We start from the raw sequence: 25569 nt of genomic DNA, 5'->3' as shown, positions 1-25569 counted from the left end.
GGGGCATGGATAGAGTCTCTCTGGAATAGGGTTCTGCATCTCCCCTCAGGAGTTTGACTTTGCCTCGGGTTCATGAGACACCTCTCCCACCTTAGGACCTGATATCTGAACCTATCCTGAAAGAACTGTCACCTCACTTAAAACAGCATATGTGTACCCTAGTCTTAAGAGGCCTTTTGGGGTCATAAAATTTCCTGCCTTGAGGACTTGAGCCTAAGCCCACCTTCCACTTTGAACTGAATCCTTCTGGCTGCTCATTCCCCTTGGGGACTTGGGTAAGATGGGATTCTGAGGGAAGGAGTCTGAGTCTCCTCCCAGGGGCCTGAGCTTCCCCTCTGGGACAAGAGATCCTTTCCATTAGGGAGGGGCTTGAGCTCTCCTCTTGGGTATGAGGCTCTCCCTCCCTCCCCACTTCCCCAACCAGACAATCCTTTCTCATCTGGGAGAAGAATATGATGTCACCCCAGTGTAGCCTGAGGCCACCCCTGATTGGACAGAGGACCTGGATACTTTTCACAGTCATAAGAATTCCCTGTCTGAGCTAGCTCAGGATAGGAAGTTCCCCTTACTTTCTATGAGAAGGTTGTCAGGTAGGTACTGGGGACATAAGGACTAAGAAAGGACTCCTATCCTCAAGAACTAGGAGGATGTGCTGAGTCTCCCTGATTCAGCTGTGCTTCTAATTTTCTGGATCAGAGAAATATTCTGAGTTTTCTGAATAGCTTTCAACAAGCTTTTTTCTTCCAGAGAGAGGGAAGGGGTTTGCCACATCCCCACTGCAGGGGATTCTCCACCCACATTCTTTCCCCCCTTGGCTCAGGTAAATCTTTCTATGCTTCACAGGGTCCAAGGCCTTGTCTTGAGCCCTCATCCTTGTTCCCTTTTCATCCATTACTGCTTTTCCTGGCAGGATGAATCATCTTTCAGGGTCCAGACCAGGAGTTATTTCTTCTCTCCCTGGTCGTGATAAAGTGTGCCTTTCCTTTTCCTTATTTCCCATAGAAATAAGGAGTTTCAGGGACAGAGAGAAAGTCATGTGCCACCATGGTGACTAGAAAGACACCTCCTTACATCCCCTTTGCCATCTCTTAGGCTAGGAGTTCTTCCCCTGTATTGTCCCCATAAGAACATGGAAGTAAAGTTGTGTGGTTGCATGATACCTTCCCTTCCCAGTGACAGAGGAAAGGTTTCGTGTTCTCTTTACTTCTTGGGACAAAAGGACAAAGAAGGTGCTTCTTGCCTCACCTAGTTCAACTAGGGGATGAAAATAGGAGAGATTCTTTCTGCTGCCCTAGGCTTGGTCCTGAACCATCATTGGGGCCATTTGTGACCAAAGGGCCATTTAGACCCTTGGGAAAGGAGAGAGTTGTTGAGAAGGAGTCCACATGATGACTCTGGTCCTTGTGACCACCCAGACTTCCTGTCTGTCCTGGTGCTGTTACTATATCTACTGCCTTTAAGAGTCCTTTTGACACCCCAGAGGTCCCAGTGCTAGGAAGGTGGTGGTGTCAGGGATTTCCTTTCCTGGGTATGGCTGCCTTGTCAGAGTCTCCCCTATGAAAAGAATGACTTGAGAGGGTCCTGAGCTTGAGGACCTCACAGAGCATTTTGAAAAGGGGGCCTGTGTGCTGAGATGGTGGAAGAAGGTGGACCTGGCACTGTAGCCAAGCTGCCAGGTTTCCCATTCTGGCTCTGCTGGGGCTTTACTGGATGAACCAGAATTGTTCTGCCTATGCGCCCTGGGCCACAGTTTTCTTATTGATGAGGTAAAAGTTGGTGGGGCATTGTTTAACTTTGGGATTTCAGGGAGCTCACACCAAAGCCCTTTGGGCCTGGAGATGACAGGGTATGGTAGGTGTCTTTCAAGGAAGAACTGGGTTCCTCCCCCACTCCCCTATTCCCTCTCAACCATCCAAGCTTGGTGGTCAGGACAAACAGTCTGGTTAGTGTGAGGCTCAGGGTTGGCCTCACAGTGATTTTTGTGGCCAGCTAGCTTGGGGGTTGTTAGGAGCCCTTTTGGATGGTGTAGAGGTAGGTTTGTGTGTAGAAAAAGTTTAGGCTTTGGACCTGATAGGTCTGACTTCAAATCCCAGGACTCCTGCTTAGCTGCCAAAAGTATATCCATGGCCAGGGTTATTGACTCAATATCTGACCTGGTCCACCTTGGACCTTGGCTGATTCTTCTTCTGTAGTTTCCCCAGGATCATCTGGGTTCTTCCTAGGAGCCCTTGCAATAATTTCATTTGGCACCTATGAACCTGCTGTTTCCTCTGATCAGGAGGCAGAGTGGTATAGCAGCAAGTGGTTGGACTCAGCCTGGGCGTCTGAGTTTGAGTCCTGTATCTTCTGCAGTTACTTTTTCTGGGTCTCAATTTCTCCATCCATAAAATGGGTAGTGATGAAGAAAGAGGTTGTACTCATTGCTCTGTAATGTCTTTAATTCTCTGCTCCTTACTCCCCTCATCCATTGTGAAAGTCTTGAATGGGGCCCCTTGGCTTTTGAGGGTATGCTATGAAATTTTAAGCAGTTACCAGCTTCCCTCTGCCCAGCCAGTGCTGTAGGCCTTTATGTGTGTGTGTGTGTGTTTAACAGCTTTATTGAGACATCTTTCACACATCAAAAGGTGTACAATTCAGTGACGTTTAGTATATTCACAGAGTTTTGCATCTGTCATCACAATCAGTCTCTTTTAGAACATTTTCTTCACCTCAGGAAGAAACCCTGCATCATCATCATCGTCCCCTATCCCTTCATCCCTTCTCAGCCCCTGGCAACCACTCATTTACTTTTGTCTTGATTGATTGGTCTTTTCTGTACATTGCATATAAATGGAATCATTTATCCTTTGTGACTTCATTTCTTTCACTTACTATAATGTTTTCAAGGTTCATCCATGCTGTAGCATGCATCAGGACTTCATTTCTTTTTGTTGCCAAATATATAGCATCTTCGTTTTTTAAAAAAGATTTATTTTTATTTTTTGACTGCACCCAGTCTTAGTTGTGTCATGTGGGATCTGGTTCCCTTGCCAGGGATTGAACGTGGGCCCCCTATATTGGGAGTGCAGCCTTAGCCACTGGACCACCAGGAAAGTCCCCTGCATCTTTTTTTTTAAATTATTCCCTCCCCACCTCAGTGGCCTAGTAGTAGGTTTGGGGCCTTGCTCTTTTCTGATTCCTCTGCCCTGGAGAGCTCTGTTAGTCCTTAAAGAGCAGTGTGTTGTCTGTGTTCTCACTAGATGGGTTGCCTATGTTTAGCCTGTGGAGCAGAGCCAGTGTTCTGGGTGTTTTGGGGGAGAGAGGGGTGGTCTTGGCACCAGACTTGCTGGGACAGAGCTGTGTAGTCCAGAATACTAAAAATCTCTTGGCTGTGGGCTCTTCCCACACATCTGTCTGTCCACGAGCTTCCACTGCTGCTGCCATCTCCCCCTGCCACCTCCTTGTTTCATTGGCAACTCATTCATCGATAGACAGGGTCAGCAGCTTCCCAGGCTGGGATGGGGGATTCCAGGCCCTTGCAGCTTTAATTCTAACCCTTTCCCTGGGGGTGGGATGCAGCTGAGGTGGATCCTGTGGGGTGGGAGCCATGCCATGTTGCCTCACAGTTCACGCCGGGGAGTACTACAAGGGTGTTGTATTTGTGTCCTGTGGCTGCTGTGACAAATTACCACAAACTTGGCGGTTTAAAACAGCAGAAATATATTCTTTCTTTGTTCTGGAGGCCAGAAATCCAAAATCAGTTCCCCTGGGTCAAAATCAAGGCACTGGCAGGGCCAAACTTCTTCCAGAGTCTCTAGGGGAGAATCCAGTCCTTTTCCAGCTTCTGGTGGCTGCTACCATTCCTTAATTTTTGACCGCATCACTCTGACCTCTGCCCGTCTTCTATGTACGGGTGGTCTCTCCTGGCTGTGTCAGATCCTCCTCTGCTGTCTTAAGGACACTTGAAATTGCATTGCATTTAGGTCCTACCCTACTCCAAGATAATCTCCCATCGCAAGATCCTTAACCACATTTGCAAAGACCCTTTTTCCTTGTAAAATTTACAGGTTCCAGGGATTAGGGCCTGATATTTTTGGGTGATCATTATTCAGGGATGTTCTTGTTTCCCTTCCAGGGCAAGAAAGGGAACTCATTAAGTGCTCTCATACTGACCAGTCTTGTAATATTTGAGTCTGTCCAGTATCCTTGTTATTGGGAGGCTTGTTAGCCTATTTTACAGATTGGAAAACTGTGGCTCAGAGCAGTTAATCACTGACTGATAATTGTTGGAGTTGGATTGGAACCTACGTCAGTTTTGTCCCACGGGCTGCTTCAACTTCTCTTGAACCTTTGAAGCAGTAGGTTGCAGTTTTGTACCTCAGATGCCATTGTGTCAGAAAGCTTTACCCAGCCCCATTTTGGAGGCTCAGAGATGTGGAGGGAGTTGCCCACAGGTTCAGCAGTGGGCTTGCAAGATTCAGGGTCTGGACTTTCTTATTTCAACTCATTATTATTTTGGCCATGCTATGCCTCATGCAGGATCTTAGTTCCCTGACAAGGGATTGAACCCATGCTCCCTGTGGAGTTTTAACCACTGGACCACCAGTGAAATCCCAGGGTCTGGACTTGACTTTCTTAGGCCAGGGCATTGATGTAGCTTATGGCTGGGCCTGCTCCCACCTCTTACTCCCGCCAACCCTTCCTTCCTGGGCCATTTTCCTAAACAGCATCCAAGTTGGCACCTTCTTTGGAGGTTCCTGTCTAGCTGGGGAAAGGATAAGACTGTTCTGAGCTCTTGGGACTCTAGGCTCTCTTTGAAGCCCAGGACCATGACCTCCCTGTTTTCTCCCCACAGCGGGAGAGAAGGGGTTTCAGCCAGAGCCTGCTCCAAAGGCTGCTGGTGCCAAAGGCAGTGGGTGATTAGTTGTCTGGCTTCCATATCCAGACCCAGATGCCAGTCTGGCTGCCCCAGGACCAAAGCCTTGCTTGTGTGAGGGGAACACACAGGCCTTCTCCACTTTTAAGGACAAATCAGGATTTTCCCAAATGGGCTGCCAGGTGTGTTTCCATGCTGTGATTCATGAAGCTTCTCTTGTTGCCTCTACATTAGGCTTTGCTGATGCCCCAGTCCCAGTTCCTTTCTGCCTTTATAAAATGAAGATAATGCTTCCTGCCACCTGAACTGTGGTAAGGACAGTTAAATAGATTACCTTTTGCATCTGGCACCTGGCATGGTAGGCATTTGGCTAATAAGATTTCATCTTTTTTTCCTGACTCTGCCCTGCTTACTTGCCTAGTCCTCTCCAGGACTTTAGCTCTGTTGAACTCATTGTTGGGTCTCTGGCATCCGTGAAATGACAGAAGTGATTACTAAGCATTTCTGGAGGTCTTGGTGTTTTACTTCTTTACTCAGGTGGCAACTCCTCTCAGATGCCAGCCTTAATGACTGACCCAGGTCCCTTGCTCTGTTTCACAGCAACCCTGTGTTCACCTCTTTTAAAGCCCTGCTCACACTTGTGTGTGAATATTGCCTTTTTCCCCACCTCCTAGCAGTTTATGAATTTATCACAGTTGAGACCAAATCTGATTCATTTTTCTGTCCTCATTGCCAGTCCAGGGTCTGACTTAGTAACTGCCCGGTAAACCTTTGTTGGATGAACAGGTAGGAGCACCTCTCGTGCTCTTTGACCCCCTTTTCCCCTGTCGATCTCTTCCCCCCCCCCAATACTTGAAGTCAGGAGGTTGCTGTGTGCACTGCTTCTTTAGAACTTCTCCTGTCCAGTCTGGGATTGTAGTCATAGTTGCAGCTTCTCTGCAGGTGCCATGATGCTGGAAGATGGCTGACCTGCAGGGCAGGGATAGGGGAACTGGCTGGAGCAGGCTAGTCCAGTATGACAGCCTCTGAGGAAGGAGGGACACCTGGACTGCTGGAATGTTGTACATAAACAAGAGTTTGTGCTGCCCCGTGGAAGCCCATTAAGAGCTTCCAGGTGCCTTTGTCATCTCTGGAAAGCCAGCCACACCTTCCTTGGGTGTGGGCCCTGATGGTGGCACTATAGGGTATTCTCTTGTCCCCTGTGCTTCATCTCCTGTCTAGCCACTCACCTAGGACTTTCTGAGGGCCTCTCAGTTGTACGTCCCCTGTGTGTGTGCTGGTCTTGTCTCTTCTCTTTCTGGTGACCCCCTCACCAGTGCATGGTATGTTGTTTAGAAAACCTTTTCAGTTCCTGAAACTTCTCTAAGCCTCTTGACAGCTCTGTCAGGCAGCTCAGATATCCTCCATTTGATAGGAAACTGAAGTTTGGAGAGTTCAGGTAGATTACCTAAACTCATGCAGCAAATGAGTGACTCAGAGCTGGGCTTGGACCCAGAGCTTTTATCCTCTAGATCTTGTGCTTCCTACTTTGCCAGGAGTTTCTCTCATCTGAGATAGTTAAAAATGGCCTGCAGAGAGGTGATCCCCTCTGTCTGATCAGCAGTAGCCCAGATCTTACAAATCCCTGGGCTGGGTGGTGTGCCCAAGGAGCAGCCTTGAGATATTTGGCCCCTGGGCCTGATGCAGGCTCAGGCTGACTTCTTCTGGTGACCAGCAGATGGCGTGAGGAGGCTAAGAAAGGTCTGCTTCTGGTTTGTTTAGTGTTGAGATGGAAAATGTTTTAAGTGACATGTGGACATTTTTTAAATAGACTTTATTTTTTTTGAGCAATTATAGGTTCATAGCAAAACTGAGCAGAAGGTACAGGGAGTTCCCATATACCTCCTGACTCCACCCATGCAGAACTTCCTCCAGTATCAGTGTCCCCCACTAAGTGGTACATTTGTTATAGTCATTGGACCTACATGGACATGTCATAATCACCCAAAGTCCATAGTTTGCCTTAGAGTTTGCTCTTAGTGTTGTACATTTTCTATGGGTTTGGATAATTGTATAATGACATGTAACCATCATTACAGTATGTAGCATAGTTTCACTGCCCTAAACATTCTATATGTTCCACCTATTCATTAAAACGTTTGCAAATACACATTTGTACGGGTTCACTTAACCCACACCTTTAGGGCCAGCTGTACTTTTGAATTTAGAAATATTTCAGAATTTTAGGAAAGTCACTTGGATGTAAACTGTGTATTATGTAACACTTTCCATGGGGTCTATAGCAGCACCTCCAAGTCAGACACCTGGATGTTTCTGCATGGAAATGTTTGAATATTCGCTTTTAAGTGGAATAGATGGGTTCTTGTCAGCTCAGGTCAGATTGTGATGCTAAATGAGCTAGATAAAGAATTGGTTTTAAAAGCTTTTAGAATTTTGGATAACATATTGTATACCTGTTATAAATGAGATGGTGAAGTAGAATCACTTGTAATACCAACACTTAGGGATAATATTTTGTTGTGTAAAGTGTTCCCAACTTTGTGTGCATGTGTGTTTGTATACTTATGCATATATATATGTATATGTTAAATGTCACAAGTGAGATTGTACTTTGCATATATTTTGCTTTATACAGTATATCTCGGAATTTTCTGGCTGTATTGTGGGGCTCTGAATCTAGGCTCTTGCCAGTCTACTCCCTCCTCAATATCTCCCCTACCCTAAATGACTAGAGGGTCCCCAGGTGAATCTCCTCTAGGTCAAGTCAGGTTCTCCCCCTTGGCACTTGCTGGTTCTGGGCCTTTGGCTGCCTAGGGGATAGGCCCAACATGGGATTCCCAGGATGGTCAGCAGGGGTTAGAATACAGATGAGGCCCCTCTAGGAGCAAGCCTTCTGCTTACACAGAGACTGATTCGCTAGAAGGGTCTCCTGCTCCACATGCATGGAGTGGTCTAACAGGGCAGAGAACTGGACCTTGTCCATTGTTCTCTCAGCCAATCATCTGGGTCCCTCAAGAGCTCAAGGACAGGGCCTTGGGGGTGAGGGTATGGGTCTTTCCTGTTGATGATCCCTACCTCTTCCCTCCAGCAGGAGCACTGGTTTGAAAAGGCCTTGCGAGACAAGAAGGGCTTCATCATCAAGCAGATGAAGGAGGATGGTGCCTGTCTCTTCCGGGCTGTAGGTGAGTCTTTGCCTTAGCCTTCAGGGGCCTAGGGCTGCCCCTGAACTATGTTGCAGTTGTCAGGAGTGACTTGTGTGACAGGGTTGGGGGCAGAGTTAGCTGGTCTTTTAGGGACTCCTGGCCTCAGCCTAAGTTAGTAGCTGGCCTCTAGCTTTCGGTCACGAGGCAGTGTGGTGGTGTGAAAGTAATAATAACAGTAGTAATAGTGACGGAGAAAATAACATTACTTAGGAACAGATTGGAGAAGGAAATGGCAACTCACTCCAGTATTCTTGCTTGGAGAATCCCAGGGACAGAGGAGCTTGGTGGGCTGCTGTCTAGGGGGTCACACAGAGTCGGACACCACTGAAGCGACTTAGCAGCAGCAGCAGCAGGGACAAACTGCTCAGGTGCTACAGGAAAACTTGTTAATTCTCCTCCAAGCTAGATAAGTGAAGGACCATTGCTTCCAGTTGTCAGATGAGAAAAGCAGCTCAGAAAGAGAGAGTGACTTACCTAGGGTCAGAGAGTACATAGTGCAGTCAGGAGGCAGAGTCTGGGTTAGGTTAGTGAAAGGCCTGTGCTCTTAACTGCAGCACACAGCTGTCACCTTGGGATCACAGAACTTTTAAAAAAAAAACTTACACAAAAGTAGAATAGTGAACCCTTTATGTATCCATCACTCATCTTCAAAATAATTGTTAACATATTGCCAACTTTATTTCATCACTACCCCACTCACTCTCTCACTCTTCTGAAACAAAGATTTTTAAAACAGAATCCCAACATGGATCACCTCATTCGTAAATATTTTTGTATGTTTATCTGACAAATAAGGACTCTTTTCTTTTTTAACATAACAAAAATGTCATTATATGCATAACAAAATTAATAATTCCTTAATACCATCTACTGTCCAATCTGAGCTGGATCTTTGAAGCTTCTCTGGCTCTGATCTGTGACTCAACAAGCAATTGTGAAGTTAAGGCAATGGCAACCCACTCCAGTATTCTTGCCTGGAGAATCCTGTGGACAGAGGAGTCTAGTGGGCTGCTGTCCGTGGGGTCACACAGAGTTGGACATGACTGCACCGACTTAGCATGCATGCATTGGAGAAGGAAATGGCAACCCACTCCAGTATTCTTGCCTGGAGAATCCTAGGGATGGCAGAGCCTGGTGGGCTGCCATCTATGGGGTTGCACAGAGTTGGACACGACTGAAGCAACTTAGCAGCATGCTAGTGTCCAAGGGAAGCTGGGAGTGTGATTCACTCCCTTTTGAGCTCTGATATTTCCCAAGGAAACATCCCCTCTGATAAGAGCCTTGACCTGAGAGTCAGAAGCCCTTTAGTTCTCCCCCTGACTCATAACTTCCGTTTTCCCATATTTGAAATGGTGTTGATTCTGCAGTTTTTAGTGGTGCCTCAGAATCACAAATGTTTGAGTGGGTGATAGAAAGTTAGGTTGGGGGAGTGGTTGTCTCCCTATTCTACCAAGCAGAAGAGGTTCAGGCATTGGACTTTGATGGGCTTGGAAAATTCCAACTCCCTCATCCCTGTGGCTCAAGTCCGTGTTCTTCCAGAGATGTTTCCTAGAGAAAGAGATAGGTTTGGGGGGCATCTTGGACCAAAGGAATGCAAAGAAAGAATAGATGGGGACCCATTAGGTGTTAGGCCTGTGCCGAGACCTTAGTCTGAATGTGGGGTAAGCAAGGCTGCTGGTGGAGTGAGGGTCAGAGAATGCAGCTGGGCATCTGTGTCTTGGGTGTTATTTGACGTGAGCCTTGGGCCTAGTTAAGACCAGGCTTGGCAGTAACCCATGTAAGAAACAAAATTTAAGTGTGTGTCCATCTGACTGTTCTTCCCAAACACCTTCTGACCCTTACCTTCTGACCCTTCCCCCTCATTGAGACCTTCTAGTAAGGGGCCTAAGCTTACAGGAAAAGCTGACCATGACAGGTTGAAGGCCTTTCCCTGTTAGCACTATGGCTACACATTTCCTCTGACTGGGCTGCCCTTGGCTTTTCTTTGTAAAACCTCAGAAGCCCCATGGCCTCTCCCTGAGAAGTACATGACCCCTGGGTCTCTAGGCCTCATGTGGAGGTTTCCCTGGGGCAGAGTGCACAGGACATGTAACCCCAGAGGGGACTTTATCCTCATGCTTTCTGTTGCCCGTCTGCTTCCAGCCTCGCTGGGACAGGGACAGGTGGTAGTTGCTCTAGGCTCTGGTGAGAAGGGTGACAATTTTTAACTTCCTGTCACACGTTGAATAGTAGAAGGACCACAGAACTGAGGGTTGGAGTTGGAACAGGGAGAGACAAAGAGACCACTCTTGTTCCTTGACCCTGACTGACTGTTCGGCATTCCACGCAGTGCTTCAGTTTCACCTGCAAAATTGGGATACTTATCCCATGAGACCAGGTGAGAAGAGCCTCCCATTGAGGCTCAGGAAGGGGAAGTGACATGCCCAGGGTAAGTAATGGCAGAACTGGCATGGGAACCCAGATGTATCCAAAGGACACCTTCTTTCTATGACCCTAGGAAAGCCCTAGCTTCTTAAGAATCAACTGGCTGGGTGACTGTGGCTGTATTCCTTGATCCCTAGGACCTTGCTTCTTGCAGCTAGGAGCCTGTGGCCCTCTACTCTTAGGAATCCTGAGGCAGGTGGGTTTTTACCCTCTGTTTTGCCTGAGATCTAGGTGTCCCCAGTGTGAACCAGTATCCCATGCTTGTGCCCAGTTCTCTCTCCTACCACCTGTTGGAGACTCGTGGGCATCAGCATAGGCCGGGCTGGAGTGAAAGTGGGAGCTTGGGTCCCAGAGGTATCCTGTGGTCCACCCTGCCCCTGCTGTGCTCAGATAACCTTCTCCTGAAAACGTGAGTCTGCATCTCTCTTCCCTCCCTCTCTGCATATGGCTTTGACTCAGCAAAAACCTCTGGCCCTGGCCTTGGCCTCTGTGGGCAGAGTGGTGACCTTGTGTGTGGGTGTCTTGCATGGGTTGTGGGGATGCAGTTGGGGCTCTGCATGTTTCGGTGATGGGGCCCAGAAACATTAGCTAGGTCTACTGCTCAAGGCCTTTTGGTCTTGGAACGTGGACTATCAGCATTGGAGGAATGGATCTTAGATCAATTTGTTGTTTTATAAATGGGAAACAGGCCTCAAGAGAAGATCAGGGCCTTATTATCTAGGTCACACAGCCAGTATCAGACATTCGTGTTTGAGGTTGAAGCAGGCCAGAAGGAGAAGAATCCCATGGACCACCATGTACACCGGCTTCTGTTGACCTCTCTGCCCTGCCTCCTTCAGTTTTTCCATCTTTGCGGTGGGAATTCTTGAGTAGGGGAGCAGGCATCTTGAGACCAGGCTATTGAGAGGGCTGAGTTTTGCTGACTCCCCGACTGAGGGTGTGGTAGTTGGGGCCACTGGCCAGGTATGCACTGCAGCTGCTCAACAGGCAGGTGAGACCTTTTTCTTGGTTCATCTCCTCGGTGGGGCCAGGGTTCCCACTGGGCCATGAGAGAAGCAGGGAACAGAGCAGGTCCCATCTCCTGCTACTGCTTTGTGTATACATGTTTGTGTGTGTGGTTTTTTAGATTCCCTGAAGGCACCAAGCTTCCTTTTCTGTTCTCAGTGGAACTGGCTGTGGTTCTTCTAGCAGGCAGTCAGGTAGGCAGCAGCCTGGTAAGGAGGCAATTCCCAGGTGCATCTAAAACAAATGGCAGGGCCTTGTACTTAAATTGTTTAGATAGTCCAGGCTCTCCTGTCTTGCTCTTCCATATAATTTCTCAGCAAATAGTGACTACATTTTGGTGGATCTTCCCCCAGGTAGCAGGGGAGGTAGGTTGAGACAAGTCTGTTAGAGCCACTGGCTCTTCCCCACTCGTACCAACCCCTGGCAAAGGCTAGGAAGGGGGTGGGGGGGTCTTCAGTTTGTACAGCCTCGAATTCTGTCCAGCCTTCAGTCTTTGCTGGTTGGTGGCAAGGGCATCTACTTTTTGAATGCGACAGTTCTCTAGTTGTGGTGGTTGTGTGGGTATTTGGCTTCAAGGAACATCTTTTACTGACTGTGTGCATGCACATGTGCATTTCTGTGCTGCTGTCTCTATGTGCTCAGAGAAAGGACATACATAGGGTATGGGAAGGGAATGTTCATGCTGACCTCTGTGGCCTTAGTGAGGGGTACAGGTCCTAATATCTGTAATCTCTGACCACTTGCAGGCCTTTCCTAGGTTCCAGCTGATTCCTGCTTGTGTTGGTAGGGAAACTGAGGCAGACAAGCCTGACCTAGGGAGTCAGGTGGCTAAGGTGACAGCCAGATTGGTGGTGGGAATGTCTCCTGGGGCATCAGTGCTTAAAGTTACCAGTTATTCCTTGAAAACCTGGCCTCTCCTTGAACCTCCCCAATGTGTGGCCTTGAGCCAGTGTGCCACATTTCTGTACCTTAGTATCCCTCCTGTGTTAAGTAGGGTTTTTTAGGGTAAGGATGGAATGAGCTGGGACGTGAAAAGGCCTTGGCGGAACCAATTGTAGTAATGTACTGAAGATTTGTGAGCCCTCTTTGGGTTGGGGACAGAGGTAAGGGAGTGGGGGACCCCCTTCCAACTGGACTCTGGGAGGGGAGAGCAGGTGCAGATTGCCCACAAGTGCAGTGTCAGCAAGAGGAGGAGTTTCAGTTTCTATCAAAACAAGCGCTCTGAATTCCCCTACCTCTGCAGGACCATTGGGCTCTTTTCCTCCACCTTGGCCCCCACAGGGAAGTCCAGCTCAGTCCCTAGTTCCATGTGCCAATCTCTAGGGAGGGAGGAGGGCTTTCTGCAGGACAGAGGTGGGGCTGGCAAATTCAGACAAGCATCTCCACAGTGAGGATTTCCTGTGTTCTTAGTCCTGCACTGGGTGTTTTTATGTCATCGAGACGGTCCTTCTACTGTCTCTCATTGGCAAGGTATTGTTGCTGTCTTTCCTTGGTTCAGAGATGGACATTTTCTTCCACATTGATGATCCCCAAACTAGCGTATGTCTTATAACCTGTGAGGTGGGTTTCCCTCTCCCAAAAGCTATGATTAAATACATGTTCTGTACCACCTATTGGTGCATCTTAGAATTGAAGAGGGAAGGTGGTATTTTACATTTTATAGGTAAGTTGAGAAGGTCATCCTTTGCCCACACTTAAGGACCCTGTTTTGTGAGGCCTGTGTTACTGATTTGATGTTAATTTGGTTGCTAAAGATTTGAACTACGGGCACAAGGTAGGCTAGTGGACCTTTGGATTCAGCAAAGATGGAGAACCAGTTCTGCCGGCATGAGGAGAGAGAACCTAGACTCTGAGTTTGGGACTTACCTCTGGCTGATGAAGTGCAGCAGAAATGAGGAAGGGCTTAAGTGGTTCTGGTGAAATTTTAGCTGACTTGTGGGTGACTGGCTATCTGAAGGAGTCTTCGTCCTCCTTATGACAAACAGAGCCTCATCTCTTGAACATTTGCAGCAGCAGTAGAAGCAGGTATTTGGCAGACCATCCCCTGTAGTATTGACAATGTCCCATGAGAGGAAAAGGAGTTATTTTCCCCAGTTTATAGATGAGGACATTGCAGCCCAGAGAGGTTAAGGCCTTGTCCAGTACCACACAGGAGGCAGAAGAGCCTTTTTGTCAAGCAGGGAGTCAGTGGCAGGGAAATGGGAACTTCTTGGGAAGGTTCTCTCCCAGCTCCCTTTCTGGTCCCATTGTCTCCCCTTTCCCCTGACTCCTTACATCTGGCATCTCGATGGTGGTAGATCCACCTCTCAGGACTGGAAATGCCTGTTGCCTGCTTTTCCTGGGAACATCTCAGCCACCTTCCTGAGCCTGGCAGACCAACCCCTATTTAACCCCTTCACTCCCATCTCAGTTCCTGTTTACTGCAGCTGCCAACAGCACTGCCTCTTCAGCACCCCAGGTTTATTCTACGGAAATAGCTCCTCAAGCAGCTCTGGCAGCCACAGCGGGTTTGTGGTCCTGGCTTCTAAGAAAGGCAGTGGCAGGGGGCCCCCAGTCTGTGCACAGGGCATGTGACTTGCTGGAAGTGCTGCAGAGGGGGAGGGGGGTGAGGGAGAGTGTGGCCGCAGAACCCACATCCTTGTTTACATCGGTAAAGGGGCTACCCCTTCCCACCTCACAACCCCCACTCCCCATCACCCTCTGGTCTCTGCACCTCCAGGAGGACATGAGACAGGCATGGGCCCCGTTTTCTATCTCAGAGCTGCCTTTTTCTCTTTATCTCACAGAACCCTTCAGGGAGGGGGAAGGGGGAAGGGCAGCAAAGGCGTTCTTCTGGCGATTCTTCGCAGAAGTAGACTGGCTGTTACGGAAGAACTCTGTGGTGTTCGCTGCAGGACCTGCCCCTGCTCCAGTGTCACAGGGAGATCCCATCAGAGCAGTGGTCCTCTGGGGAGATGAAGGGACATTCACTCTTCGTCTTAGCCAGTGGACATCAGGCATGCTTCATCTTCAAGCCCACTTTAATTTCTCACAGAGAAGGCTCCCTGACTCCCCTAGCCTCCCCAATCCACTCAGCAAACTTGCATTTCTTACACTGCACCAGGCTCTGAGCCTGGGGGTAGACTTGTATGTGAACTGCTCTCTGCCCTCAGTGGGAGCCCAATGTGATCAGGCAGATGAAGTCTGTATGCATCTTTGATAAATCTGGTGATGGGGTGCCTTGGAGGAGTGGGAAACTGTTTTAAGAGTGCATTGGTGTTTGACAAGTAGTCAACCAAAAAGGATGGAAAGAACTATGTTCTTTCCATGTGGGAACATGCGTGAACATCCTCAATTGAGGCAGAGAGAGCCTAGTTCTTATTGTGACCAAAGCCCTGTGATGCCTGAACCTTAATTAAGTTAGGTGCATATGTGTCTTATCTCTCTTGTAGACCACATGCTTCTGGCGGATAGGGTCAGAATTTTACTCACTTCTGTCACCTTCATAGTACCCCACATTCAGGCCCCACTATGGGACAGGGTCTCTGAGTAACTGCTCTGTCCCAAGACTAGGGCTAGTTACTTCATACCTATTATCTCATTAATCCCACAAGAGGCTTGCCAGGAAGTTACCCAGCTTGATCCCATTTTACACTTGAGACATATGAAGCTCAGAACACTTGGGTCATTTTGTTTACTGGTACCTAACAGAACTGGGCTTAAAGTCCAGTTATTATCCCTTCCCTTTCCCTCTTTTTTCACCTTATAAAGGCCATAATGACTCCTGAGAGTCAGGAAACTGAATTCTATAGTTGAATCTGTCATGGACTGACTTCTGGGTAACCTTGGTCAAATCACAAACTCCCCGAGCCTCAGTGTCCTCGTGTGAAGAGCAAAGGGTGGTGTATGTGGAATCGATGGTGCTTAAGGCCGCTTATCTACACAAGATACCTGTGGTTCTGTCCCTTTTACCTGTACTCTTGTTCGTAAAGACTGTCCTTGCCTGCCTCTTTTTTTCATGATCATATTCTAACCCACAAAGCCAAGAACTCTCCATTCCTTAGGGTAGGTAAGGAAGTTTCCCTGGCCCCCAGCCCTTCACCCCCCAAGGATGTTCTGATTTAGAACTCTTCTTTGGTGGTAGCTCTGACTCCAGCCTCTCCTTCTGCCCCCACAGCTGACCAGGTATATGGAGACCAGGACATGCATGAGGTTGTTCGAAAGCACTGCATGGACTATCTGGTGAGACCTTGCAGAGACCTTGGGGTGGGGGCAGAATGGGAGGATCTCTTCTCCACATAGACGTTGATCATCTGATCTTTTCTGCAGATGAAGAATGCTGACTACTTCTCCAACTATGTCACAGAGGACTTTACCACCTACATCAACCGGAAGCGGAAAAACAACTGCCATGGCAACCACATTGAGATGCAGGCCATGGCAGAGATGTACAACCGGCCTGTGGAGGTGTACCAGTACAGCACAGGTACTTCTGTGGTGGGTAGGTGAGCAGTTGATCACTCCTGGTCTGAGCCTGTTCCACCCAGCCCACTGTGAATCCTCTCTCCTCTTTCTCTGCAGAACCCATCAATACATTCCATGGGATCCATCAAAATGAGGATGAACCCATTCGTGTCAGCTACCATAGGAATATCCACTACAATTCAGTGGTGAATCCTAACAAGGCCACCATTGGCGTGGGACTGGGCTTGCCATCATTCAAACCAGGGGTAAGCACGTCCCTGTGCCTAGAATGTATACTGGAGATAGACCAGAAGACCATAAATCTCATGTTGGAACCTCATTTTTGCCCCTTGCCCACAAAAATGTCCTGTTTACCTCTCTGAGTCGCCCCTAAGGTCTCACCTCTGAAATTAGGAAGTTATCCAAGGTGATCCCTCAGGGCTCATTTTGTGGTCTCAGTTTGCCTGTCTGAGCTGGTTCACCTATCTTTTGTGCCTGTTGAGAGTTGGCATTTTGAGATATCGAGTCAAACTTGGGAACTGTGAACCAGGGCTCAGTCTAGGTGTTTTGGTACCCACATGGATCTTCCTCAAAACCTCAGCACGTACAGACAGCTGTGGTCACAGAGACTTGAAGTGTAGGCCTGGCCCCACCACTTTCTGGCCTTGGTATCTAAGTCAGGTTGTATAAGTGATTTGACTGGCAGCTTGGGTGATACAGAAAGTGCCTAACACTGAGTCTGGTACCTATTAGGTGCTCAGGAAAGGGCAGAAGATTGTCTCAGCACACACTGACAGATTTTCATTCTCTGTCTCAAACAGTTGTCTGTTGGGGATTTTGCTATTCCTGGCCCCACCACTTTCTGGCCTTGGTATCTAAGTCAGGTTGTACAAGTGATTTAACTGGCAGCTTGGGTGATACAGAAAGTGCCTAACACTGAGTCTGGTACCTATTAGGTGCTCAGGAAAGGGCAGTAGATTGTCTCAGCACACACTGACAGATTTTCATTCTCTGTCTCAAACAGTTGTCTGTTGGGGATTTTGCTATCTTCTATTGAGGTTTCACTTCCTACAAAAGTACTCCTGCCTCATTTTAGGAAACACACCCTAACACAACACACCCTCCAATATAGAGGTTTTTTGATGTGGACCATTTTTAAAATCTTGATTGAATTTGTTACAATATTGCTTCTGTTTTATTTTTTAGTTTTTTTGGCTGATAGGCATGTGAGATCTTAGTTCCCCAACCAGGGATCAAACCTGTACCCCCTGCATTAGAAGGTGAAGTCTTAAAACCACTGGACCACCAAAAGTCCCCATAGAGGTTTTTTGGTTTCATTTTTTTTAAATCTTTAATCTCAGAACAGTTTTAGATTTATATAATTATTGTGATTAGAGAATTCCTATATACTCCACTGTGATTAACATATGAGCATAGTATGTTTGTCACAATTAATGAACTGATATTGATATATTAACTAAAGACCATACTTTGTTCAAATTACCTCAGTTTTGGGCTTCCCAGGTGGCTCAGTGGTAAAGAATCTGCCTGCCAATGCACGATACACAGGTTTGATCCCTGGGTGCAGAAGATGCCCTGGAGAAGGAAATGGTAACCCATTCCAGTATTCTTGCCTGGGAAATTCCATGCCCAGAGGAGCCTTGGAGGGCTACAGTCCATGGGGTCGCAAAAGAGTCGGACACAACAGTGACAAAACGACGACAACAAATGATGATACCTTCAGAAAGGGATAAAAGAAAAACAAATTATCTCAGTTTTTCCCCAATGATCTTATCTGTTCCAGGATCCCAGTCAGGATACTGTATTACATTTAGTTGTCGTGTCTCCTTTCGCTCCTCCTGGCTGTGACAGTTTCTCCGAATTTGTTTTCCTTTTGTTTACAGACTCTATGACTTTTTCTAGAATGTCATATAATTGGAATCATACAATATATAGTTTTTTCAATGGCTTCTTGTAGGTAACACTGTGCATTTAAGAGTCATTCCTGACTTTTAGTGATTTGATCACTTGTGTCTTTTCTTTTTCCTTTTGTTAAAACTGTGAGTGCCCTAAGTTTTTTTTTTTAATAGATTTAATTATTTAGAATAGTTTTAGATTTACAGAAAAATTAAGAAGATAGTGCAGAGTTCCCACATACCCTTCTCCCTTTTGCAGTTTCTCTATTATTCACACATGTCAAATGAGTGTAATACATTTGTTCTATGAACCAGTTACATTGTTATTAACTAAAAGTCATCATACCTCTTTACGCTCCTTTGTCTTTGGTGGTTTCTCACATTTTCATGTTTTTGGTGACCTTGGCAGTTTTGAAGAGTACTAGTCATGTATATTGTAGGATGTTTCTTTTTTGGAATTTGTCTGATGTATTTCTCATTAGACTTGAGGTTATGGGTTTTAGAGAGGGGGATCACAGTGGTAAAGTGCCATTCTTATCACATCATATCAACAGTATGTACTGTAAACATGATTTGTAACTGTTGATGTTGACATTGATCATCTGGCAAAAGTAGTTTTATCAAGTTTTCTCTACTGTAAAATTACTCTTTCCCTACCCCCACTCCCTTTTCCATGTTGTACTGTGTGGAAGGAAGTCATTTATAGTCCACATTTAAGAAGTAGGGATTATGGAGAAGGAAATGGCAACCCACTCCAGTATTCTTGCCTGGAAAATCCCATGGACAGAGGAACCTGGTAGGCTATAGTCCATGGGGTCACAAAGAGTCGGACAGGACTGAGCAACTTCACTCACTCACTCCTGCATAGAAAGCAGACTCTTTACCAACTGAGCTACAAGGGAAGCCTGAACAAAATAAAAGTAATCGAAATAGAACTTCAGAATATCCAAATGGCAATAAGCATTTGAAAAATCTACTGAACAGTAGGGAAATGCAAATTAAAACCACCATCTAATATCACCAGCACCCACCAGAATGATTAAAATGACAAAGATTAGTAATATTAGGAAAGAAATGAAGCAAATGCAACTTTCACACCTTGCTGGTGGGGGTTATATTGGGAGATCATGTTGTAAAAACTATTTATTAAAGGTAAACATGTGTATAAAAAAAAGAAGTAGGGATTAGGGGGACTTCCCTAGTGGTCCAGTGGCTAAGACTCCACCTTCCCAATGCAGGGGGCCCATGTTTGATCCCTGGTCAGGGAACTAGATCCCACATGGTGCAACTAAAAAACCCAGTGCAGCCAAATAAATAGATAAATATAAAAAAAGAAGTAGGGATTAGGGAATTTCCTGGCGGACTAGTCATCAGGACTCCACATTTTCACTGCCAAAGGCCTGGGTTATATTCCTGCAGTGCAGTGAAAAAAATAAAAGGTGAGGGTTATACTCCATCTCTTTGAGGGCAGAGTATCTACATAAATTATTTGAAATCCTTCTGCAAGGGAGATTTATCTCATTCCCATTTATTTAGTCATTTATTTATATCATTGTGGATGGTGGATATTTATTTAATACTTTTTACATGTTGGGTTATAATCCAGTACTATTTTTATTTTGATGCCCAAGTTTTTCCAGTTTTGGCTATTGGGAGTTCTTTTAGTTGGTTCCTGCATCTCTTTGAAATATCCCCATCATTGTGGTAGAGTTTGTGTGTTTGTGAGGGGGTGTTTTTTGGCTTGTTTGTTTTCATTTTTATTTTATTTTTCATTTTCATTTTGAATACTTAACTTTCTGACACTACAAGGTGCTAGAGGCTCATCTTGTATATTTCTTGCCCCATTTCTAGAACCAGCCATTTCTCCAAGGAGCCCTAGTTCCTTTTATTGGAGAATCTTAAATTAGAAACCAAGATCTGGGTGCTGAGTGTGCTCTTTGCTATTGGGGTATCCTTGCTTTAGGCCCTTTCAGCTGATAGAGCAAGGAAGTATATGTATATACTAACCTGTGTGTATACACATGTCCAGAAATATTTCTGTATGTAACCATCTGTATCTGTATGACACTATGGTTCTTACTGATACTTTTAACTGAGGGGCACCTTGTTTTAATTTGCAATTCCTAATGACAGATGATGTTGAGCATCTTTTCATGTGCTTATTTGCTATCTTATTTGATGAAATTGTGTGTCTAGACTTTTTTGCCCATTTTTAATTGGCTTATTCTAACAGCATTTTGCATTCTTTTTGGACTGTTATCCATGGGTAAAAAATTATATTTTATACCATTACTTAGTGTACATACATGCTGGTGTATGGTGTGTATAAGTGCATTAAAATAAGTTTTCACTGAACGAAATTTACTGTTATTCCGTGGGATATGCACTGATACTTTGAATTATTCCTTTTTTTTTTTTTTTTTTGAATTATTCCTTTTTAAAAAGTCTGTTATGTCTCACAGCCTGACACTGTCATACGGTGTTCCACAACTCATAGTACCCCACACCATGCTGACACTGTCCTCTTGTCTACTTAAATACCCCAATACTCAAATCTACCCTGTGCACACAGGACTCATTTCTTAGGTGATCTTTTCTTCTTGTCCCATCTGGGCATAGGTGAAGAAGGCCTCAACAACTTGAGTCATCAATCCGTGAGGCGACTTTAAATTCTAGCCCTGGCTGGAGGGCACCTGACTGCCCCAGACTTAGTATATCAGTTGAGGTGTCTTGGAGGTGGCAGCAGGACTTCTGAATATAGGAATTCGAAATGACAAGTCCCCCAACCCAAGCCTGCCTTCCCCCAGTCCCTGATGAATAGGCAGCCTGCCCAGGGGAGGTGCTTACTAAGAGTGTCTGCCTTCCTGCCTCTCTTCTGAGCATGTGAGCCCACCTCCCTGAGCCACTTCTGGCTCTTGGCCAGAGTTCAGAGTGTCACCTCACATCCCTGTTCCTCTCCCACTCCTTGCAGTTTGCAGAGCAGTCCCTGATGAAGAATGCCATAAAAACATCAGAGGAATCATGGATTGAACAGCAGATGCTGGAAGACAAGAAGCGGGCCACAGATTGGGAGGCCACAAATGAGGCCATTGAGGAGCAGGTGGCCCGGGAATCCTACTTGCAGTGGCTGCGGGATCAAGAAAAACAGGCTCGCCAAGTCCGTGGCCCCAGCCAGGTGGGTCCTGGGGTCTGTCACTAGCCTGGAGAAGAACCTGTTACTTCCCATGTTCTGTCCCCAAACAGGCAGAAACAAACTAAGCAACTGACATGTGGGAGAGAAGGAAGTTCCTAGCCTTTTCTCTACCTCATCTTGGCCTTAGTCTTGGCATTGTGCCCTCGAACTCTCAACAACTGTGCAGAATAAGCTCTTTTTTTTTAAGAAGTGAGAGAGGGCAGCCACTAGTGGTAAAATGCCAGATTCACAGATAGTTTCAGAGGGACAAGCTTTTGCTGAATGTTGTGTGCCAGACTCTGTACTGAGGATGTAAAATCAGGTCCTGCATGCTCCACCCTCAGTGATCCTGTCTTTTGAGGGGGAGACACATGCATCAGTGGAGCCCTTGACTCTGACTGGAAGACCAGTAGAGGTGGGGGATCTGGTCAGTCTTCACACAGAAAGGTTGAATTTTTAGGGCAGGGAGTGAGGCAGGGCAGCCAGGTATTTGAGGAGTCACAAGAAGTTTATAGAATGATTAATCGATGTTGGCAAGAGCTGACTCATTCGTTGAACAAGTATTTATTGCAGGTCTGTGCCAGGCACTGTTCTTAGTGTATAGGAGTACATTGGTGAGCTGGGCAGTCTCAGGTCTGTCTTTGTGGTGCTTCCATTTATGCAGAGTGGAATGAAATAAACATAATGAATAAATCATTTGAGAGGTGGTATGGATGAAAGATGTAGAGCAGGGTAAAGGGGATGAGTAGGACTGAGTGGGGCTGGGAGTTCATAATATTAATTAGCATGGTCAGAGTTGGCCTCAGACCAGGTGAGATTTGAGCAAAAGCTTGCAGAGGTGAGGGCATTACGTGCCTATACCAGGGAAGACAGAGGACCAGCTAGAGCAAAGACCCTGAGGTGCATACACACCTGGTGTGATATGGAAGCAGTCTGGAGGCCAGTGTGGCAGAACAAAATGTAGTAGTAGATGGAGTCAGAAAGGTTGGGTGCCATATTGGAAGGGGCTTGTGACCTTCCAATTTGGCCTGTGGTGAGGACTTTGGCTTTTCTTCTGAGTGAAGCGAAAATGATGAGAGTGTTATGAGCAGGAAAAGAGTGCAAACTTAGAATTAACAGGATCCTTCTGACTGCTGAGTGTAAAATGGAGTCAAAGGGGCAAAGGTGGAAGCAGGAGACCACCAAGGAGAAGATGACTATAGTAGTCCTGATGATTGATGGTAGTACTGGCAAGGGAGGCAGTCAGAAGGGGGTAGATTCTGGATCTATTTTGAAGGTGGAGTAACAGGTTTCCTGTCAGACTGGCTGTAAAGGTGTGAGAGGGGCTTTAAAGTGCTTACCTTGATCCTGTGGTCCATTATGTTAACCAAGAATGTTGGTGGCCTATGTAGAAGCTATTTCACAGCCAGGATTCTGGGAGGGAGTGAGCCCTTCGGGAATGGGGCAGAGGACCGTTGCAACTGCTATTGGTCTTTACCACCACCTTCCTCACCACAGCCCCGGAAAGCCAGCGCCACATGCAGCTCTGCCACAGCAGCAGCCTCCAGTGGTCTTGAGGAGTGGACCAGCCGGTCCCCAAGGCAGCGGAGTTCAGCGTCGTCACCTGAGCACCCTGAGCTGCATGCTGAGCTGGGCATCAAGCCCCCTTCCCCAGGCACTGTCTTAGCTCTTGCCAAACCTCCTTCACCCTGTGCACCAGGTCAGTGACTTGCTAATAGGGAGCATGTAGGGGTCAGGAAGTCCTGCCTAGGCCCCGAGCCCTGCCTTTGACTGACTGTCTGCCCCAGGTACAAGCAGCCAGTTCTCGACAGGGGCCGACCGGGCTACTTCCCCCCTCGTGTCCCTCTATCCTGCTCTGGAGTGCCGGGCCCTCATTCAGCAGATGTCCCCCTCCGCCTTTGGTAAGCCTCTTCTGTCTAGGGTCTAGGGGCCAACTGGGAGTTGGGGAGAGATGGAAGAAGCAGCTGGTCCTGAAAAGGGGGCTTCTGGAGCCTCTCGACATCTCCTCAGGAAAAGAGAGTTTTTCAGGCCCAAGAGTCTGCCCCAGAGGGGATCTGAGTGGGGTTTTGTAGGCTCAGAGGAGCCTTCCCCTTAGAGAAAAAAGTGGTAGGGGCCTGAACGGGATCTCTCCAGAGCCAAGAATCAGCAAAGGGCAAGGAGAAAGCAGGCTTAAAGTGCTGTGTCATTCTTTTCCCCTTCCTCTTGCCCAGCAGGTCTGAATGACTGGGATGATGATGAGATCCTAGCCTCGGTGCTGGCAGTGTCCCAACAGGAATACCTAGACAGTATGAAGAAAAACAAAGTGCACAGAGACCCACCCCCAGACAAGAGTTGATGGAGACCCAGAGACTGGAGACCATTTCCCAATCCCTACCACTCCTGCCCTCCGGTGCCACCCCACCTTCTTTGACTTTCTCCCATCTTGCCTTCTTCCTTCTTTCCGCTTCTTTGGCTCCTCCCCACTTCCCTCTGGCTGGCCCACCCCTGTGCACCCTCTCATCGCTGCCACCACCATCATCTGTCTCTTCGCCAGCTGATGTGCCCTGTTTCCCCCTGCACAGCACCATCCCTGCATTCCACAGGGGACTTGGGCAAGGGTGCTGAAGGTAGGCAAGGGGCACACAGAGACAAACCAACTGGCAGCCAGGCAGCCTCTGAGGAGAGACAGACAGCCAAGTCTCCCTGCCCCCTATTCCTTCCAAGATCAGAAACTTGTCACCCTACCTTCATAAATGATACCAGGGAGGTGGGAGGAAGAAGTGGGAAAAAAATCCCCTTCCCAGTACCCTTAAGATGTCTGAGCCTTCAATGTTGAGTTTTTTTCTTTATTAAAATATACTTTTATCTTATAAAATCAATCAGTGATGTAGACAACAGCATTGGCTCTATGAAGGTGACATCTCTCTGGTTTGGAGGCAGGTAGGCCACGGGGCACAAAGATGTGGTTGATGTACCTGGCCTCCAGCTCTGTGGAGATGGGCAGGGTTTAGAGTATGAGCCAGGGTGGGGTGGGAGGGCAGGAGGGGGCAGGTGTCAAGTGGGCTTTGGACGAGACTCTGACCTCGCTGCATTCCTTATGCTTCCACCACCACCACCAGTCTTTTTGGAATCTCAGGGTGGGGGGCACCTTTGAGGATCATGGCCGCTGCCCAGGATTTGAGTGTGGGGGGGTGGGAGCAGCCTCAGCAGATGGGGCACTCATGCCTTGCAGGTGTCAACAAGATCCACCATCTGTAATGTCCTTGGCACAATAAAACCAAATGTCAGTTTCCCCTGAGCGCCTCTGTTCTGTGTGGGGCAGGGGGTGGGTGAGCCTTTGGTCAGAGGTGGTGATGGCACAGACCTTGGCTTGACTTGTAAGGGCTATATGCTCTCCATTGGGGTCTCTGCAGGCCCAGAGTTGGTTCATACTTGATTCACTGCTTACTGAATCAGCCTTTGGACCTGTTACCACCAAGAAAGTTCTGTCTTTGCCCACTGCCCCTGCCTCAGTATTGTTACAGGATGTAGCCTGCCCACCCTATTTCCTGGGGTGTGATTGGAGCAGAGAATTGAACTTGATGGCAGGGACTGAATGTCCAACTTCTCTGCCTGCCTCCAGCCCCCATATGTTTGCTCTTTCATTGTATTTGATGAGGAAATGCTTTGGACCGACACAACAGTCACTTCATAGCAACCTGAGTTTAGTGGAAGTGACCAGAGGGTGGACCCCCCACACAAGCACACTGGGTTTTAGAAATTGAGGAATAGCTAAACCTTTTTTATTCATGTTCCCAGTACTCTTGACACTTCTGTCCCTGCCTTTCCTAGAGGTAAAGCCAAGGCAAAGAAGGATGGCTGGCCCCAGGTTTTTCAGTTCTTTTCTTCAGTGTCCCTCAATAATGGGGTCCCTGTGGAAGGATGTATGTCCAGCTCTGCAGATGAGGGTGTGGCTATCTGCAGGTGTCTCTGTGGAATCCACTGGTTAAGCACTGTGTTGGAGAGTTGGTTTAAAACCGGCTTTTTCTAACTATGTGGCTTTGGTCAAGTTGCAGGCTCTCTGAGTTTCAAGTGTCCCATGTATAGGACAGGAGTGATAAATATCTACTACCTCACACTCTCTCTGTTGTGAGCATTGAGAGAGAGTGTATATGGTCAACATAATGTATGATGGCACAGTGCCTGGCACATTCTGAGAGCTCTAATGTTAGCAGGTATTATTTATTATCCTGAAGTTGAAGTTTCTGCACTATTTGGCCCCTGACTACTTCATCTTGCCTCTCTGTCCAGTTTTCCTTGGCCTGGAATTTGCCCTTCCTCTGTCCCAAGCCTCCAACTTTGTCTTTCAAGATGGGTAGAGGGTCTCCTTCTGAGAAGCCCCGTGTGACCCCATTTACATTCTCACCTTTATATACAGATATGTCTTTATTTCTTCTCCAGTAACTGTACTATCAAATTCTTGGGCAGGGCTATGATGCCTGACTTAACCTGTGTATCTCTTAGTATCTGCACCCCCTCTAGGGCCTTGTAGGCTTACCGTAGACCCCTAATAAATGTTGGATGAATAAGGGA

General features: G+C 47.2%; 1 protein-coding gene across 5 annotated transcripts in view; it reads left to right on the top strand.

Annotated features, from left to right (window-relative positions):
* OTUD5 (OTU deubiquitinase 5) overlaps nt 1-25569 on the top strand; it is a 28120-nt gene extending 2551 nt beyond the window's left edge. For 2 of the 5 annotated variants that reach the window (XM_065914788.1, XM_065914790.1), the window contains 8 exons: nt 7947-8037; nt 15644-15708; nt 15796-15952; nt 16048-16196; nt 20818-21021; nt 22516-22717; nt 22806-22919; nt 23229-25569. In XM_065914788.1, the coding sequence (XP_065770860.1) occupies nt 7947-8037; nt 15644-15708; nt 15796-15952; nt 16048-16196; nt 20818-21021; nt 22516-22717; nt 22806-22919; nt 23229-23353 (1107 nt within the window). In that variant the 3' untranslated portion in view covers nt 23354-25569. Of the gene's footprint in view, nt 1-7943; nt 8038-15643; nt 15709-15795; nt 15953-16047; nt 16197-20817; nt 21022-22515; nt 22718-22805; nt 22920-23228 lie in introns of all 5 variants that reach the window. The other 3 variants (XM_065914786.1, XM_065914789.1, XM_065914787.1) reach the window with 2 other exon arrangements.

The sequence above is a fragment of the Muntiacus reevesi genome, chromosome X (genome assembly GCF_963930625.1).
Source record: "Muntiacus reevesi chromosome X, mMunRee1.1, whole genome shotgun sequence".
Classification (NCBI taxonomy): domain Eukaryota; kingdom Metazoa; phylum Chordata; class Mammalia; order Artiodactyla; family Cervidae; genus Muntiacus; species Muntiacus reevesi.
This window is presented reverse-complemented; position numbering and strand designations above follow the sequence as displayed.